Source organism: Etheostoma cragini, chromosome 14, assembly GCF_013103735.1.
Source record: "Etheostoma cragini isolate CJK2018 chromosome 14, CSU_Ecrag_1.0, whole genome shotgun sequence".
NCBI classification, from domain to species: Eukaryota; Metazoa; Chordata; class Actinopteri; order Perciformes; family Percidae; genus Etheostoma; species Etheostoma cragini.
Genome location: NC_048420.1, coordinates 15,958,141 through 15,977,030, shown reverse-complemented (window position 1 = coordinate 15,977,030; position 18,890 = coordinate 15,958,141). Strand labels below are relative to the sequence as shown.

General features: G+C 37.3%; 2 protein-coding genes across 2 annotated transcripts; both read right to left on the bottom strand.

Moving 5' to 3' along the window:
- Nucleotides 1–6,223: 6,223 nt before the first annotated feature.
- Nucleotides 6,224–9,195, bottom strand: mrpl24 (mitochondrial ribosomal protein L24). Its single transcript, XM_034892626.1, has 6 exons — nt 9,080–9,195; nt 8,607–8,793; nt 7,937–8,032; nt 7,450–7,553; nt 6,759–6,889; nt 6,224–6,625 (listed from the first exon to the last, which is right to left on the bottom strand). Exons 2-6 carry the CDS (start codon nt 8,787–8,789, stop codon nt 6,489–6,491), a joined length of 651 nt encoding a protein of 216 aa, XP_034748517.1. The 5' UTR covers nt 8,790–8,793; nt 9,080–9,195; the 3' UTR covers nt 6,224–6,488.
- A 1,789-nt stretch (nt 9,196–10,984) lies between these two features.
- On the bottom strand, nt 10,985–17,832 carry LOC117956939 (hepatoma-derived growth factor-like). Its single transcript, XM_034892334.1, has 6 exons — nt 17,384–17,832; nt 15,416–15,492; nt 14,454–14,592; nt 13,324–13,482; nt 13,030–13,218; nt 10,985–12,878 (listed from the first exon to the last, which is right to left on the bottom strand). Exons 1-6 carry the CDS (start codon nt 17,468–17,470, stop codon nt 12,858–12,860), a joined length of 672 nt encoding a protein of 223 aa, XP_034748225.1. The 5' UTR covers nt 17,471–17,832; the 3' UTR covers nt 10,985–12,857.
- Nucleotides 17,833–18,890: the final 1,058 nt, after the last annotated feature.

Here is an 18,890-nt window from a genome sequence, read left to right as displayed (position 1 = left end):
TTGACCACACACACACTACACAAAATACATGCATGCAATGATTTGTCTGGAAACCTACCGACAATATCAAGGATATGAATGGAACCAAATGTTTAACTGTAAATATGACTTGGACTTTCACTGATCAAAAAGGTAAAAAGTGTGCCAATTACTCTAGCTGTGGAACAGCCCCTCAGGGGCTTAGAGCTTGTGTTTAGCCTCTACATTTAAAGTCAAAACTTATATGTGCTTCCGGGTTGCATTCAAGGAACCAACGATTTGTTCCTATTTATACCAAGGGCACTATATACACACCGGCCCCTACTTATAAATGGCAGGCAAACACTCCGATTCAAAACAGACGATAGAAGAACCAAACAAAACATCAAAAATCATACGTATGTAAATCACCAATAATCTGTGGTTTTACAGCCAGATAAATCTACATGTGGTCCCTGAGCATTTGACCACACCCAATGTTTCCTTTGTGTATTATGCATCCTATCATCTTAAACTAGACACATGTATTTAGTACATTCTAAAAGCTAGTATTTGTTTAAAATGGCCAAAGTTGGTTGCAGGACGAAAAGCCTGGAGTCGCTGAGGGTAGTGTGGATCAACTGAAGTACATTCACAGGAAAATCACCTTCCGCTCTGTGTGTTGCCGTTTGGAAACACTGTTCGCTTTAAGAAACAACAACAACGATCTTTAAGTTGCAAGCTACGCGTAGAAAATGGCAAGTTTTGAAACTGCTTGGTTCTTTGGGAGAATGATTGTAAAGATTTACAAAAAAGACTTTTAATATTTAACTGGGACGTTTTGGAGCCGAGTAGTGGGGATTTGCTATGAACGAAGTTCAAACTTTAAAACACTGTGTAATCCAGGTAATTTACATAGCTCGTGTTACTGTATTGTGTGAACAGTTAACTTCATTTAATATTGTATGTGGCGTTTTCTTTTGCAGAGTGCAAATGTTCCACCAAAACAAGTTTCTTCCCGAGACCATTTTGTTGCGTCATCGCTAAGTCTGGCGCTTAGCGCCACCCAAGACGATAGTAATTGGTTTAAAAATATTCAAACAGACGGGCACTTTATTCAAAGTATGTTGACACCTTTACCCTTTCAATTGGGGCTCTGAAGCCGGTGCCCGCTCTGCCCATTCAATAATCTAGCCTTGGTCCTGTCATCAGTGTGAATAGAGCAGTGCAGCGTTGACTGGTCTCATCTCAGTCAGTAATATGAAAGATTTATAGCCGTGCTGTGTGCCAAATATGAGTTACATACAGCATATTTTCAGGGATCTTCTAGGCCGACTACCGTATCTTTCCATCTGTTCATACTGTACATAATGTAGACATGCAATAGACCAATAAGGTCGAGGTAAGTGTGTACCTGTGCCCTTGGCCGACAGGGTGAATGGTGCTTTGTAGCAGCGCTTGGTGCTTCGCACCTGAGGAATCTGACGCCTAGATACCAGCAGCAGTGTCTGGGAAGGAAATGTCAAACTCAGACAGCAAACAAAGACCAGAGGTGTGCTTTATGTTCCAGCTGTGACTGACTGAATGTCAAAGTCAGCAGTTATGCTCACTGCGAGACATCAAGCTCTCTGCTGTCTTTCGTCTTTAGCAGCAGGATGGTATAAAGAAAACAAACGCCTTCCTTAAAACTGAATTTTCTATGATAGAAAGAGTCAATCCAGGGGACGCTTTCTTTACAGCTGTTCCTCACATTTGACCTTTGACCTAAGAGTAGAGTAGGGAAAACCAGAGAATAACTTGCTGATGAAGATATTGCAATAACATGGACAGCTCCAGAGCAGCTACTAAATGCACCTAATGGGAAGATTGTTTTCTCAACTGCAGTGGTTAAGGTCAACAATGAACTTGAACTTCAGCATCAATGTGAGACTATATCTTTTCTTTTCTTTTCTTTGTCTTTTTCAGGTACCATGTACAATTTTTAACACAAATGTTGCCATTTGATAAATTGTACCTGAGTTATTAGCCTTAGGCTACTTTTCATCCGCAGTCCCTAGGCAAGGCACAATTTAAATCCAACAGTAAAAACATGAAAACATCTAACAAAACAAGACAAATCACAAATCCTACATCAAAATAAGGCACATTGTGACACACACACACACCTGTTTAGCACAATGATGAAAAACCAATAAAATAAAATAAATGAAAGTTTAAAAAGTAGGATATTAGTGTTTGCAGAGCTGATTGTTTTTATATCATGTTTTATTTGAATTTGAAGATTCTGATGGAATGTCAGGTAAACACTTAGGGTAATACAATCTGATTTTGCGTTGACTAATGAAATGTTTAATTTGCCAGCATTAGAGAGCCAAAGTGAAACCTCATTCCAAATCTTGTTGACATTTGTAACAATTCTAACTCAAAATCAACTAGCTTTGAAACATAGCTTTTCTAAACAGTATGTGATGTGAGACAGTCCTTTTTTGAAAAACAATGCAATATTATTGTTTACTCAATATTTCTGGTGGCCTTTATTGAACATTTCCCAGAAGTCCGAGACCTTTGTGACTCAACATCACAGCTCAACAAAAGAAGCGGTCCATGTCCAGTCAACGGTCTGCAGATAGCTCAGACATGTCTGTAATAACAGCAGGACAGAGGACTTAATGCTGTGGAAGGTTTTAAACAGCAGAGATGACAACTACAAAAAAAGGTTTGAGGAAACTTAAGTAACTTATACATATCTTGAGTGTTTTTTGTACCCAATAATCAACAGTGGTGTTTAACTTGCAATATGGGCTTTAAACTAACCCAGAAACACATTACATTTTTACAAAAAGACTGATGAAAAAAAATACTGAATGAGAGATTGCATTGAATAAAAGAAACTAATGGAACAGCTAAAACACAGTCTCGTTCAGTTCAACAAGCCCAGGGTTTTTTGTTACCACAACCTAGACCGGCTACAAGAATCAAATGCTTCTATGCATTTCTAATAATAATGATACCAACAATATAAAAGATAATAAAACAAAAGTGTCACAGACCACTAAAATCTACTAAGATTACTGCATGCCTTTGCATCTTGTTGATAATATTAAAATACTTTTTATAGAAGATTTTGATCACACACAGATTTGTGTGCCATAATTTTTAGACATATAGTCTTATACAATACGTTAAGCTATGCACAGTATTGTAGCTGTGACCTACAGGTCTGCTAATTGAGTGAACATAAAACCAATAAATCAAGCCTGGACGAGGGAATTGAAGTCTGACAGGAAAAGTAAAAGCAGAGTTCTACCTTCCTTTTCAGCTGCTAACCATAACATTTTGAAGCCACATACAAGAATCCACTGAAAGAGACTAAATTAGACCAAACACAGTTACACGTGCATGCAAGCCATGCCTCAGACCTGCATACAAGCTAACGGTACATTTTCCAGCAGCCTTCAAACAACCAGCCTATAATTAGACACTATCATTATATTGTAGCGGAGCTTAGATCATCAAGTGAGTCAAGAGCAACACTCAAATTTAGTTTTAAAGTGTCTTCAGATGTTCTGGAGATGTTCAAGCAACCAGGAATCGTTCTGCATGGAGATTATAATATCTTTCCATTATTACATTACATGTAAAATTACAAAAGCTGAAACTTTTTAATCCAAAGTAACAATTGCTATATGTATATATACACAGACTGTATATATATATATCAGAAGTCACATGCCTCAGGAGAAACTATGGGTTTAGTGCCTTGCTAAGGGACACATGGGTAGATGTATTGCAGTGGGACTTGAACCCAGACCTCCCACAGCAAAGGCTTGTATCAAATCCACTGCGCCATCACCACCTCATGGGCTAGTAGTCTAACCATGTATAGACAGAGACAGTACTAAATAACTAAGAGTGCTTATGTAAAAAAATGTAAGCGATAAACTGTAAGCAGGTTTTACATGAACAAAAACTCTTAAAGATGTTTGCAGAAAGCGACTCTAATTAGCAACTCTGACACGTGCAACCTACACCACCAGGTGGGATTCATTAGTTTACGTGGCTGAGAAGCAAATATGACTCAGCTAAAATACAGAGCACAGCCTGCAGTTTATTTTTTTTATTCCTAATTCTGCTTGAGTCATGTTCCGTGGTTTCCTTTAACTGGGTTACCAGAATTACTGTCAACTCACCACAAAGTAGAAATAACAACAGGCATTCTCAAAAGTCATTCTACCCCTGCACAACTTCAGACAGTCAAAAATGTGTGCTTTGTCTGTGTAAATGGAAAGAATAAAGACAGATGAAGCAATACAAAGGGGCCACTTCACCGACATTAAACTTTACTTTGCTCTAATCCCAGACTGAAATCCAACACACATGCAATGACAGAAAAGATGACCAGCCATTTTTCCTCCCATAAAAGCAAAACCTCAAAACCCTGTTTCAGCTGACTGGCTGCTTTTATTCCCTCTTAGATGCAGAGAGGCCAACTGGTTTAGGAGGGACTAGTCTGAGAAACTGCTGCACTCATCCACTCACCAGCCAAACCAACGTCTTGCCATGCTTATTGCATGATGTAACTGCCAAAGTAACTGCACTGACCAGAAATGATGGTATGGGTTGCCACTGTAATACTCTAAGGCAATTAGATTATTTGTGACATCAGATTTTTGTCACTGCCTGGCAACAAAGTTAGTTGCTTCTACAGCTGGGAATCCGGCAATCCTGGTCTTCTGGTAAATCAGCAGTTGTGGTTAACCAGCGAGGAAAAAAAGATTTAGCCATCTACCTCATAAATCACAGATGGATGTGCAGCTGAGGGATGCTTAAAGATGAATGGGCATCATTTTGATAGAAACAGATAAAACTCGATATTCATGGCAACAAAGGGATATTTTAAGATCATGTAAACATATTTAAAGACCATTTATCCAAGACTTTAAAAAGAACAATTGAGGTCCTCTTCCCTTTAATTCCAGTACATTTCAACTCTCTGCATTATGGTATTAATGTTGTTTCCAAGCCTTCTTCAAGTTTTATGTAACTACAGATATACTTGTACAGCATGTATTTTAAACATATCATTTCTTACTTTCAATTATTCTTAATAATAATAATTCTCCTTTACTTTTTACTTTGCACTACCATGCACATGCGGGATGTGACTAAAGGAAAAAGGCATGAGATTTTATTCTGAAATGCATTGAAAATAACTTTCTTTGATTGGGTTACTACTAGGATTGATTTTGTTAGAATGGCCTGGCTCAATATGTCACTCATAGGAGAGTTTTGCACCAAACTATGCAAGATGTGGCTTAAAGTATGACAAATAATTAAGCTTTGAGATGAACTTGATCATCAATTCATAACCTCATGTCTTCCTATGTGAGATCATGGTCGAAACATGTAATAACTGTAACACGTCACAGGACTAACATGCAGTGCCAGTCAAATGAGGTGAGAGAGAACTTTGTTGGAACTAGTCTCCTCCCAAGCCATTTCCTCCTGCTCAGTTTCCCAGACACGTAGGAAAGAGAGACACATTTGTCTAAAGGCTTTGAGTTTTGTCTGGGCTAGTGTAAAATAATAGGACTATTTTCAGCCTTATGAATGATCACAACAGGCTGCAACTATTACCATTAGCAACCTTGCCAATACTAAGAGTAAGGTTAATGTTCCAATCACACAGACTCTACTGTATGAGGCATTTTACAATTTAATGTCCTGATTTGAGACATAAGCTAATGTAAACTAACAGTTAGGGCTGTTCTAATGATGGCTTTTTGATACAAAATTACTCAACATAGTAAGCTTTCTTAGCATTAGTACTGTTTCATTCCAGCTCTGTATTTAAAGTATTTGCCTGGTGTGGGGAAACTTTGCAACATTGGATTTTCTCTTCTTTGCTGCATGTTGATGCTGATATATCAAAACCAAACCTGCAAGTTGGGAAACATTGTGGTTTAATACTATTGTTGTTTGTATTGAGTAAAGCTCCATAATGCAAGCAGTTATCCATTAAAAATGAGTTTATGTGGTCTTGCATTGCCAGACCTATCTCCACACAGCTGGAGTATGGTCTGGCTGCATGGCCTAACTATTCTGGGATAGAGTAAAAAAATGCTCTGGCTCGTTTGGATTTCTTTAAACCAATCACAGCCGTGCTGGGTGGCGCTAAGCGCCGATAGAAGAAATAGAGTGAGGTTAGGAACATCTGGCAAGATTTCAGGCTTTTTCCGAGCAATGTACATCTGTTGAGCCAGACTAGCTTACGTATGACATTTATTCACAATTACAAAGAAAGAAACATAATTTGAGCTCTGCTGTAATAGAGAACAATTGAAACTGTACCCATTCAGGGCCATTTCACCTCATATTTTTACAAAGCTGTCATTTCCTTAATAATATGTAAGTTGCACCAGTATTTTACAGTCCATAAGCCTTACTCATGTCATCCTCATAGTTATTTTTGACTTTCTCGTCCCTGTGGAAACTGGATAGCACAACGTGAGTGTCTCTGAATTCTCTGGTTAGTACCAGTAGGACCTTTGGGGCCTTCTTTGCTCCTGGATGCCCAGTTTCTCCATGACTTCCTCCTCCAGGGTTTTAAGAGACGGTGTGTAGGTTTTTTCTAAAGTGTCTTCTGGACTGGTATCTTTTGGACCATCTGTACCAGCAGGAAGAAAAAAACAAAAATTTGAGCAGGCACCTTTTTGTCCTGTGTGTCTTCATATAAGTAGTACAAACTAGCTCGTTTTTGAGCACAGCCCAGACTTTAAAGAATAACCTCCCCCACCCACCTTTCCACTGCTGTGGTACAATGCCATCTCTTCTCTCTACAATGGGTTTTGGGATGATTCTTCCAGTCCTGAGAGACACTCGGACTCTCTCACCCTCCTCTGTGAATTTCCACTCCACATCAGTTGGCTTCCTGGAAGATCAATATCAGCATGTCATTATTAATTTGTTATGAAACCAAAACAGTACATAAAACTAGACTATTTTTTAATATCTGAAAGTAGTGTAGAGATGTTATTATACAGCACTTATCTTGATGATAGCGTAAAGAAATAACATGCAGGAACTACAGCACACAACCGTTACAGATGCACAATGACGTCATTCAAAACTCCACAAATAAACAATAACATTTGTTGAAACTGGTTTACACAGATTCTTTTCTTTGTTTACTTGGCAAAAAAGTTGATAGTCTCCCAAACAGACATTTTTAAAGACAAATTGTGACTTGGCACTTTTTTTCTGCTGGTAACACTTTTATTACAATTCGTTCAGAATAACACCAGGAACTGGAGCTCTTAGCACAACTTCAGCACACGCAACTTAGGACTCCAGATAAGAATAATGCAAGACCATCTAGAAAAAGGATAACAACTCATTTTGACTGCTAATCTGTGGTTCAGCTGTTGTGAGGTGGGTGTGTACTTGCATAAGCATACTTTTTTTCCTTGGTTCTAGCGAGGTTTACTGTACCTGTCTGAAGGGTCAATGAGTGCAACGTCCTGGAGCAGGATGGGAGCTTCACTGGCAATGTAGGTCCCCCGGTAATCCCCAGTTTTTCCAATATACCTGTAATGCTAAGACAAAAAAAACAATAGTTCCAAACTTTAAAAACCGGGTGGTGGCCAAATGGATTTTATGGTGCCATTCGTCAGATTGTTTCTCCTAGACAGCTGTCTCCATCTGGTGGAGGGAAAAAATAAATTCACAGTATATAACCCTGCAACACTAGTAATTAACATGAAAATGTTACTGTTAATTTATTTTTGCGGTGAAAGAAGATGATTCACAAGCCATTTCTGTATCCAAAATTGCTTAAACGAATAATAAAGCGTGAACACTGTGTAGAGAGAACAGCAAGAGCCAACTTCTTATCCTCTCATAAGCACCACCAATAACACTGCAATACACTAAACAGCTTCCTGTTTCCTCTGGGAAACAAATGACAGTAGATCCTTACTGTGTTCAGGCCCTCCAGCATAACCCAGTTTCTGTGTCTGAAGACTTGGATCACTTTTCCATGCTTGCCTTTGTCCTTCCCTTTGAGAATCTCAACCTGAGAAAAAAATGAAATGCAGATACTTAGATAGACTTACTTCGTAGTACCAGTTCATTTTGTCAATTCAAGTTTTGCCAACAATGTTTAAGAGCGTCACCCACAACAGTCTCTTAAAGCAATCTCTCCATGCATTATTTACTGGAATTACTTTAATCTTTCTAGTTACAATTACTGGCATCAGTTGTGTTATCAATGCCGGAAAGAACTTAACTTCTTTACAGAGATTTAAGTAAGTATGTTCTTCTGAACTCTGCATTAAAACTGATGTCCTGTCCTGTTAAAGCTACAAACGAGTTACAAAGGTTCTCAGAACTGTGGACTTGATACTGGGACTGAAGTGAGACTTCACGAAAAGAAGTTACAAGTCAGGACTTGAGACTTTGACTTGTACTGAACTTACATGAGACATGACCATCTAAAGACTTAACTTTAAAGTACCAGGCAAACACATTTAAGTTTTGACCTTCTAAAATCACAACAGGATTGGCAAATTCACATACATTGAATATTTAATTAAAGGACTTGCTACTGACGTGCAATTAAGTATTGGGACTTGACTAAAGTTACCCACCGTGTCCCCTCTAAGCACAGACCAGTCCTCTGGCGCTATCGGCTCCACAAACACCTTTCTCCTCTTCTTCCCCGGAGGGTTCAGCCTCTTAGCAGCAGGCGTCCACGGTCTGTTGGTACCAAAGCGGTAATCTTTGGGTATAACCACCCTGGCTGCCATAGACAGGAGAGCGGTCAGCCTCATTGTGCTGCAGGGACAAAACAAAACATTTAACGTTTAAGGTTAACGAGCTTAAAAGGTGCCCAGTTTCCAATGAAACACTCTCTACACAAGCTATGCTAATGATACCTTACTGACAAGATATCATTAACGTTATGTTACAGCGGCTAAACATACGCCACTATTATTATTCTTTCTAGCACACTTAAAACACATTTTTTTAACCATGAAATGAGACGGCTACCTATCTTATCAAAGCTATAACAAAAGTTATAACAAAAAACAAGTTTAGCTATCATGCAGAAAGAGCTTACCCTCTGTTGCTCTGTTGTGTCAATGTCACATGTAGGAGCACTTGCACCAATCATCTGCAGGCGGCGCCTCCTAGTGGGCAGGAGGGTAAGACCTCACTATACACATGCGCAGTAGACAAATAACGCATCTGCAGTTGGACATAATTGTGGCCAATGACAGAAAGATGACAGTGTCCTTAAGCTGTGCACTTCAGTGTAGGTTATTGGAAGTTTGCATCTCACTGAGTCAAAATTAAATAATTTGGATGCCGACAAAGTAAAATCTCTCCAAGGGTGAGTATATTTTGGAATTGGAGTTACTTGAAATGGCTCAGTTTTTTGCCAATGTAAAAAAAAACACAAAATCACATGTTCCTTCCTCAGCATCCACCATATATCAGCACAAATATTATTATTAGTGTACATCACATAATCAATGAAGAATGTGTTTACAAGCTTTACATGTATTCATAATCCAACAAGAAGTGTTGCAATGAAGGAAAAAAGGGGAAATCAATGCAATTTTCTTTTTCTAAAAAAATCCTGTTAATATTTATTCAACGTCTGTTTCAGAATAGTACATTGTGGTTAAATGTTATTGTTAAGTATTACAGTATACTATAGCTTATTGTATGTACTGTGACTTATTTATGTACATACATTTCCAACGGATATAATAATATAGTATTTAAATATTTTGTGGTCAATCCAAAACAGACTAAATCACAATCATCATTTTGCCGGGTATGAATGTATGATATACTGTAACAAATTCTGACTTATAAATACTTACAATACTACAGCATATTCAGTAAATAAAAATTTTAAAAAGTCATTCTTACTGTTTCTATAATCTGTGACGAATTGACAATTGCCTACTGTGTTGGTGAGAATTATCACTGTTTGATAGCATAATATAATAATAACAACCATTTTATTTTAAAATGCAACCAAGATTTTTTGCAAAATTATGAACACAAAATGCATAAAGTGACAAACTGTGTAGAGAGAACAGCAAGAGCCAACTTCTTATCCTCTCATAAGCACCACCAATAACACTGCAATACACTAAACAGTTTTGTAAAAACGCAGAGATTGCTTTTTTGTAACAAATTTAATAATGGCGTTTACAAAACCCATGGTTTCTAGCTAAAAAATGTTATTGCTCTGAGATTACAGAAAAACAAAACATGACTACACAATTAAATGTTTAAAAAAAACCTTTTTACCTTTACTGTTTTTGTTATGGTAAATTAAATTGAAATATATTTTGATTAATAAGAAAATCTTATGCTCATTTGCAATTTGTGATATCCTCATAGATAGATCATATTCATAGAACCCATCCACCACAAGACTAGAGGCTACATTTTCTGAAATCCTGCAATTGAACACGTAAGCACTCTGAAGCGGTCATTAATGGGTATACTAAATATGACAAACGAAAGTGCATTCAAATCTGTGCCTTCACCGAAAAATACTTTATTAAAGAATTCCTACTCACCAAACCACCATGACAAATGCAAAGCTGTCTAGACATGTTACACAACACCAAATCTAGTTCAGATATTAGACCTAAAGCCCTAAACTGTGCTGCGAGGCTCACTTGGGAGCAAGTTATTTTTTTGACAAAAAGGTGCCATTGTTGGTTTCTATCTTTAACAGAATGAAAAATGATATGTTAAATTGATTAGGTTCAGTTGGATTGAAAAGTAAGTAGAGTTTCAATACTAGTACCTAGTTCAGGATGTACTGTAGGACTTGAGGATGATCTAAAAAATTAAATCAAAAGATAATGAAGTCAGACCCATTCATTAGAAAACTAAATGACTAAGATGTGATTAAGGTTCCAGAATGAGGAAGTGGATCTATAATAAACAAGCAGGATTTACTGAATATAAAGATGACAGAAACACATTCTTTGTCTCAACATGTTTATTAAATGGCCTGGCAACTACAACAGTAAACTAAGCAGCAGATGAATGGCAGCTCCCGAAAGAAAAAGAGAACATTTAACAAGGAATTACACCTTAATGCCAAATTATACCCTTGGAATTAATAATTACAATTGACTTTGAACATTTTATAGTTTAAAATCCGCAGTTTGTTATACGTGGGTATAACCTATATTAGGAACAGCAGGGAGGGTTATTTTCGCCTGTAAAAGCTGAGATTACCCTTAAATGCATATTTGATTAACTGTGGGCTTGTGTTGCCAAACACTGGAAAGAACACTAAAGTGATGACAACATCCAAGTAACATGGTGAGCAGCTCCAGCATTATGAAGACACTTGAACCTTAAGTTACCTACAGTGGAAAATAACAAACACCACATTTTGAACATGTCTAAACAAATGTTGAAATAAAACATCTTGAAAACATCACAACTTGATTTCACAGCCAAAATAATAAGACCATCAAAGTTAAATAGACTCATAATCCAGTTAAGAGGGTTGGTAACCAAAAGGTCAGAAAACAAAGTTTTACAGATGGTTCACTGTAGATTCTTTTAATTTTTCAAAGAAAAAAGAAAATCACAATTTGAGTAGATCTGTCAGTAATCCATTTGAAAAAGGAACACATTTGGAACAACAAATTACAGTATGCAATTAAGTGTACTAGCCAATTACATCTCAAGTATCAAGCAATGGCAGCATTAATGTGAGCTTAGGAAATTGTACATAACATGAAATTGATATTTGACTTGATGGATTTTTAAAGTGTTTCTCAGATCATTTCCACAGAAACCGGTGGTGACAAGTAACTTTTATCCCCAGCAAACGCCACAGCTCCACCTCCAAAGTTTCAAGACCGAGCTCTGACGCAACAACATTCAGGAATGTCTTTCTGCTTTCATTAATTATCAATCATCAGCTTAAGAAAGTTACAGAGGGGTTTACAAATCAACGGTTTTAATCCTACAATAGTTCTTCTCAAATGGGCTTTACATATTCAATCTAGCTCAATGAATCCCGTCATTTGGTCACTTGCAATGAAGCACTCACGACACCAAAGCATCAAAACCTGCGTTGCATTAAAACGTCATACAGTGAACAATACAATGATGAATGGGGCAGGACTTTTTTTTTTAATATATTTCTGAAAGTGCAATATCTCATGTATCCAATAACTGAATATATGATAGGATAGGATGAGGCTAATAAGCAGGGTGAAAAAAATGGAAGTAAATTCTGAACTAAAGCTGAGAGCGTGGGTGAAACATTTTTTTCATATTTCTGTACAATATTTACGTTTTAAAACCATCAAATGGGAGTATTCATCTTTTTTGTGGTTTTAATAATTTTTTTATTCACTCATATATATATATATATATATATATATATATATATATATATATATATATATATATATATATATATATATATATATATATATATATATATATATATATATATATATATATATATATATTTATTTATTTTTTTCCCCAGTGTTCAATTTTTTTTTTTACACCTAGCATTCAGTCTTCGTAATTATGTAATTGCACTTAGAAATAAAAAATATTTACACACCAAAATCTCATTTATAAATGAGCATTAAAGTGCCCAGTTAAATTGTTTGAAATCCGATTAGCAAACATTTTGTTTCTGGGATATATGATATCCCAAAAATGGCAAATGAGGATTTGTTTGTCTCTCAATACAAACACTTAGGTTTTTTAAATCCTCCTATTAATTAAACAGCTAACAGCTGGCATCCTGCAAATGGTTGTGTTGATGCTTAAATTCCAGAGAGAAAAGCATCAAAAGGTTCTTGGTTTGCTTCTGAGGATTGACGTTAAGCACTGTCTGTCAAAGGCTGTAGGGAGAACAGGGAAGAGCAATTAAAGGACTTTTAACATTTAGTGTCTTGGACATGCAACATAAACATACAATTTTATCAGTTATTTTTAGCATGGTCCTTATGTATCTATACTTAACATTACCGCTGAATAACACAAGTGTTTCACCTTATCTGCTGTCAGCTGGCCTCCTGCTGGAGCCTTTTCCTGGGCCTCTACTTTTGACTCGCTCTGTGAAGAGGGCGCAGTTACCTTGGGTCCAGTCACATCGTTGAGCTTGGCCTCCACGTTAGACTTGTCGCAGTCTACTTTAGAATCACCTTCTGCCTCTGTGTCCTTCGGCCGCTTGGGTGACGCCTAGCACAAGGTTTAAGGACAGGTTATAGAGACAGAAAGCTTAACTACGAATTGACTAGAAAGCTCTATACGTGGACCGTTACAACTGACAGACTCAAAGCTCACCTCTGTGGACTCCTCTGCTTTTCGTTTAGTTCTTCCCCTCTCATTCTTCTCGTCAATGACCAGAGCCCCTTCATCCTCATCACTGCTGCCCTCTGCATCGACTTTCTTTGAACTTCCTGTATCCCCTGTTCCTTCTGATGCGTTTTCCTTCTTTGCTGACTACAGGCAAAGATTGGGAAAAAGAAGAAGAAAAAAAAATAGGTTATGAAAAAAGGGCAACAAATTCTGGAGTTGGACACAGAGCACACAACAAAGTCTAATATATGTCCATAATTATTAAACAATGGCGTTCTTACATTCTAAAATGGTGGTTAATGTAGTGACTGTAACTTGTGCAGAAACTGATTTCACCAGGTTCACACACACACATGAGAAATGTTGCAGAAAGAATGTTGCACTGACTACAAGTTATAGGACACACTCAATGCATAATAGGTTGTGTTACTTGGTAGAAAAGCATCTCATTAATTTTTTTGCCTTCGTTTGCAGATCTGGGAAACAAAAAAGTAAACAGTGGTTTTACTAAAAACTATTGACAAGTTTATGTTGCTGCCATTTTTGGCTTTCATCTATTACAGTTTGTTTAATTCACAAAATCTGACATTACACAGTTGCGCTGAACAATTTTGGAAAATAATCTAATTGCAATTTTTTTCACCAATATTATGATTCAATTTGTAATTCTTTTTAAAGCTTTTTATCTTCTGTATTATTCAACAAAGACAAGCAATAAATCAATGTATAGTATGAAAAACACAAGATTAGATAGATAAATGTATCCATTAACTGCATGTATGGACTCAAGCCTGAATAAAACCCTTTAATTTATTAAAACGGTTGTAAAGGTTTTAAATGGCAACTCAAGAGTTGTTTCAATGACAGAAATCTGCTCAAGGTACTGTGTAGCTGCTTTCTCTGCGGAGTGGAGACTGATTGCTCTTGTGAGTCTTGTGACCAAATCTCAGCCTTTGCCATTAGTAGATCACGTTTTAACATTTTGCAATATTATTGCAAATTCAATTTGATTAATTATTCAGCCCTATTACACAGGGCACAAACAATGTTGATTACTGACACAATAAACGTTGATTAGTACGATAAAACACATGTGGCCTGTATCTTAGAAGTACCTCATAGCCTTCATGCGTGACGGTGGGGTTGTTCTCAATCTCCCAGAGTCCCTCAGCGAAGCCTTTCCTCTTGTTTGCTTTTCCAAACTTCTCCTTATTTTCGTCGTACAAGCACAAATCTTTGGCCCCGAGGAACGCCCTGTGATGATCAAACATATCTCAATTAGTAGGTCTGTGCCGAATGTCTGATTTTGTTTTTACACTCAAAGCCTCTTTTGAGGTTTTCAAATAAAGCTTTGAATGTGTCTTCAGTCTATCAGACCGGGTTTAGACATCACTCCAAAATAATTAAATCTTTAAACAAAATCCTCAATATAAATTAAGTGATTAATTTAGGTAATCTTTTATTAAATAAACTGTCTTTAATAAAATAAATCTCAATAATTGCTTGAACAACAGAAATGAATCAATGACAAATTCGACAACTGACTGTTCATCACATAGATCAATATTAATAATTAATTGTAATTATCTATGTTAGAGAGAGCTTACGCTGGAATTTGAAATGTTTTGTGTTCGGAGGTCTAAAACTATCAAAGCATCACCCAACACAATATAATGGATTATTTGCAGACAAGCAAATTCAAGTGAACTCTGAAGATGTAAAATGTTACAGGAAACAGGCCAGTTTGAGATAACTCATCTTGGACAAAAGTGTGGATCAAGGAAGAGTTTGACGACAGTGTTCAATGAAGGTCACAGGGTCATAAAAATAGCTACAGAGATAGGGTTTTCTAAACCTTGATATGTACTACATAGGTGCATCCCATAGTTAATGTAATGCACCAAAATGACACATACATACAGATTAGATATTAGTTTTCATCAGTATTTTCAGCTCTTACTGGTAATTTCCAAATGGCAGAAACAAGTTTATGAGGGATGCTTGTTTTCATTTTATTCAAATCTTAATATTTCTGCCTTCATTAAGAGTCCACTCTGAAGAAGAAAACATTACTTACGTCTCATGTGTCCCAAAAAAGAACACCTGGTACTTGTTTGAGGGCGACTTCACAGCTCCTTCAGGTAATTCGTCAATCTGTGAATTAAGAACAGTTTCTTGAAGAGGCTGAGAAATCCCAAAATCAAAGCAACTCTTTAGTTAGTTAGTTAGCTGGTTAGTTCATGTTTAGGAAAATTGTAATAAAGGAAAAACATAAAAGCCAACGTTTTTTTTAAATTAAGATTAAAATACTGAAGTAACAGAGGACCACTGGATCAACAAACCAACGACGGTCACTAGTATTATGAAGAATTTTTCAACTTTAAAAACTCAATTAGGAAAACAAGACAGTCAAAAAATATACATAAAGTCACAATGATAGAGAGAAGTGCAGCAAATCCTTATTTTTTTTAGAGGCTTGAACCAGAAAAAAGTGTGGCATTTGGGGTCAATGACTAATCACTAGACTAATGAACTAACAGTTTCCACATTAGGGGTAGTACTATGAAATGCTAGGCGTTACTAATCAGACAATATGCAGTACTCTTCATTGCCTAATTGAGAGTTATTTTAAAACTGATTGCTCAGCTCAAATATGTCTTACCAGATATGGTTCAAAATCCCTTCTAATTCAACTCCTAAAAAGCCAACTGAGAACAAGAGTCACTCCACTTTTTGTGTTCATTCTAACGTTTAACATCTTTGCTGTACACTGTTTGACTCCACCAATCTGCCAATATTTATTGGTATTTTTACAAAATAGCACATTGAGACACTGGGGCACAGGAAGGCATGGCATCCGTTTGCAAACTGCCAGACAAGCGTTTTGGCCTTCCCAGAGAGGGCCACTGTGTCAGGGTAGGTGGGGCAGGACCTGTAGACTGCTGACAAGAGATACAGCTGATAAGACGTAGGGAAGAGGCAGATCAATACTGACACTAACTTAACTAGTTAATACAGAATAATTATTTCCGTGGCACTCTCAAACCAAAAGACAGCGTTTATTTTGTCTGGGTTGCTGTGTCATTCAAATGTAGAAATGCTGGTTACAAACAGAAACTCTGAAACTTCAATCCTTTCAGTTGTTGAGGCCAGTTGTGGTTGGGGGTTACAAGTTATTTTGTTTCCACATGTTCCACTTATAGTTTTAGCTCTAGTGCAGCATAAACTGCCACATTCGTCTTTTGTTTTTTTATCCACGTGTTCTCTTATTAAGTGTACACATTACTTTATTTATACAAACTGATTGAGGCTGCGTTTGAGGCGGAAAGACCAATGTTGACAAAATTGTAACGTAATGGAAGTAATCCTAACATTACAAGCAGAAACACGTAGCTAGCTACTCGTCGCCACAAGGGTGGGCATGTTTACAACGGATCAAAGCATATGGCTACACAAGCAACCATGTGTAGTCTGTAATATGCAACAGTTAAGAAAAACTTATTTATCATGTAACTTAACGTTAGCTATGTTATCTACAACGTGGATTCCAGTTTGTGTCCTCGGATAGCCCAACTCTGAGTCAAGATATCCTTTGCTAGCTAACTATACTGGACAGACGTTAACATGTATGACATGGCCGTTAACTTCTAATTGACTCTCCCAGTTACCCAACTGCTCTTTTTAAGGGTTAGCTTAGTTAGCCTAACAGGCCCCCTTGGGAGATGACAGCGGCACACAAAAAACAGCGTTGGTGGCAGAGAGCAGCTAGCAATAACATTCATATTTAGTTAACAGAGTTGGGTAATTTGGTGTCTGTCTACACGATGACTCACCCGAAAGAAATTTGCAACTGTCTACAGTTGGCTGGCTGTGTGGATGCTGGGCAACGAGCGAGCTAACAGCTAGGCTAACTCATGGTAGCTAGCTGGCTAACTGTTAACGTTAGGCCTTGCAGGTAAACAAGTGATAGCAACATGCAGCCGAAAGGACTAAAATGGTTAACAAACCTTAAGCTGGAAACAAGACATTAGTGTCAAGTGCTTACCCTCGCAGGCCAGTGAGGATACCCCTTCATTTTTGCAAATACAAGATCTCCAGGTTTGTATTCTTTTTGCCTGTTGGACCTAGGCATGTTTCTTGCAGAAAAGGCTTGCTATAATTGAATTAAAACACAGTAGAAGTTTTAATGTAGTGCAATGTCCGGATTAGTCAACACCTGCTGCAAACAAGCCAAACGTCGGTTTGTCATCCAAATACCAGGCGCGGAAAACTGTAACGAAGACGCGGCGGCGAGTTTTTTTTCGCGGATTCTCTTAACTAACGTTAACCACAGCCGGTGATAACGTCACCGTTCTGGTTTATGTTTGAATTACGTTACAAATTATAAACACGATAACTACTTGGTATTAACCTTATCCCACAATCCACTGGCTCGTCACTCGTACTGTTTGTGTTTGAAATTTAAACCCGCTTCCCACTTTGCAGACGCGCCCCCAGCACCTGATGAAGCTGGCAGCTGCACACGTAGCGCCCCTATCGACCAAAACCCATACACTTTATATTAATGGTCTATGCCAAAACCTCATACTTGATGCTGAAGGTGTATTTTTCATGTAAAGCAAACCAGCATTAAAAACGGCATTCGCATGGAAATGTGCAGGACAATCTTTGATTAAGATACTTTTTTATTTTTTTTATTTACCTTCATACAATAAATGGTCCAGGCTCAATTTCATGGCCTGCATTTAACCTGTAAGGAAAACAAAGGCAAACATGTCCCATAAAAACAGCCACTAATAATATATAATTAGCAGTGAAGACGGGTCAAATCACGTTATATTTATCACAGAGAAAATATAAATGTCAGGTAATATATCGTGTCTAGATAAAATGTTACCCGTGTGTGTAGGCCTATCCCACCTTTGTACAATGTGTAGGACAGAATATAGTAGAAAATACCTTTAGGACACAGGCCTTGAGTCGACCAGTACGTCGGCGGGAAGCCTGCAAAGTGCAGCAGGAAATCTCAATGATTTGCTGATTGACACATTGATGGGACTGATAATAATAATAATACATTTTATTTAACAGCGCCTTTCTAAGCACTCAAGGTTGCTTTACAGACAATTAAAGACAGATAGAGGGAACAGAAAAGTGTAAGCAGTTATAACAAATATGTCCACAACATGCCAAAGCATAGAACACAAGTTCAGGATGGTGCCACCACATCTCGTGCCTCGATTGGAGAACATAGTTCAAAACGTCATGCTTTTCTCTTTTCTATTTTATACATTTTATAATTTTATAATTTTTTTTCCCAATGTCCTTATGCTGATAATATTAATTCAAATAATGTGGAACTTGTTGGTTTAAACATAATCCACTGTAACATCACATTTTTAGCAACAATGTCTTGCTACCCTCAATGTAATGTAAGTCAACTTCACCCCATTTCAACATAGTCCATATGTGAATACAACGATGCCAAGGTACTTCACACTATTGTTTTCTATATTAGGCCATGAACTGCATTGCATCTGAATGAAGGCCAG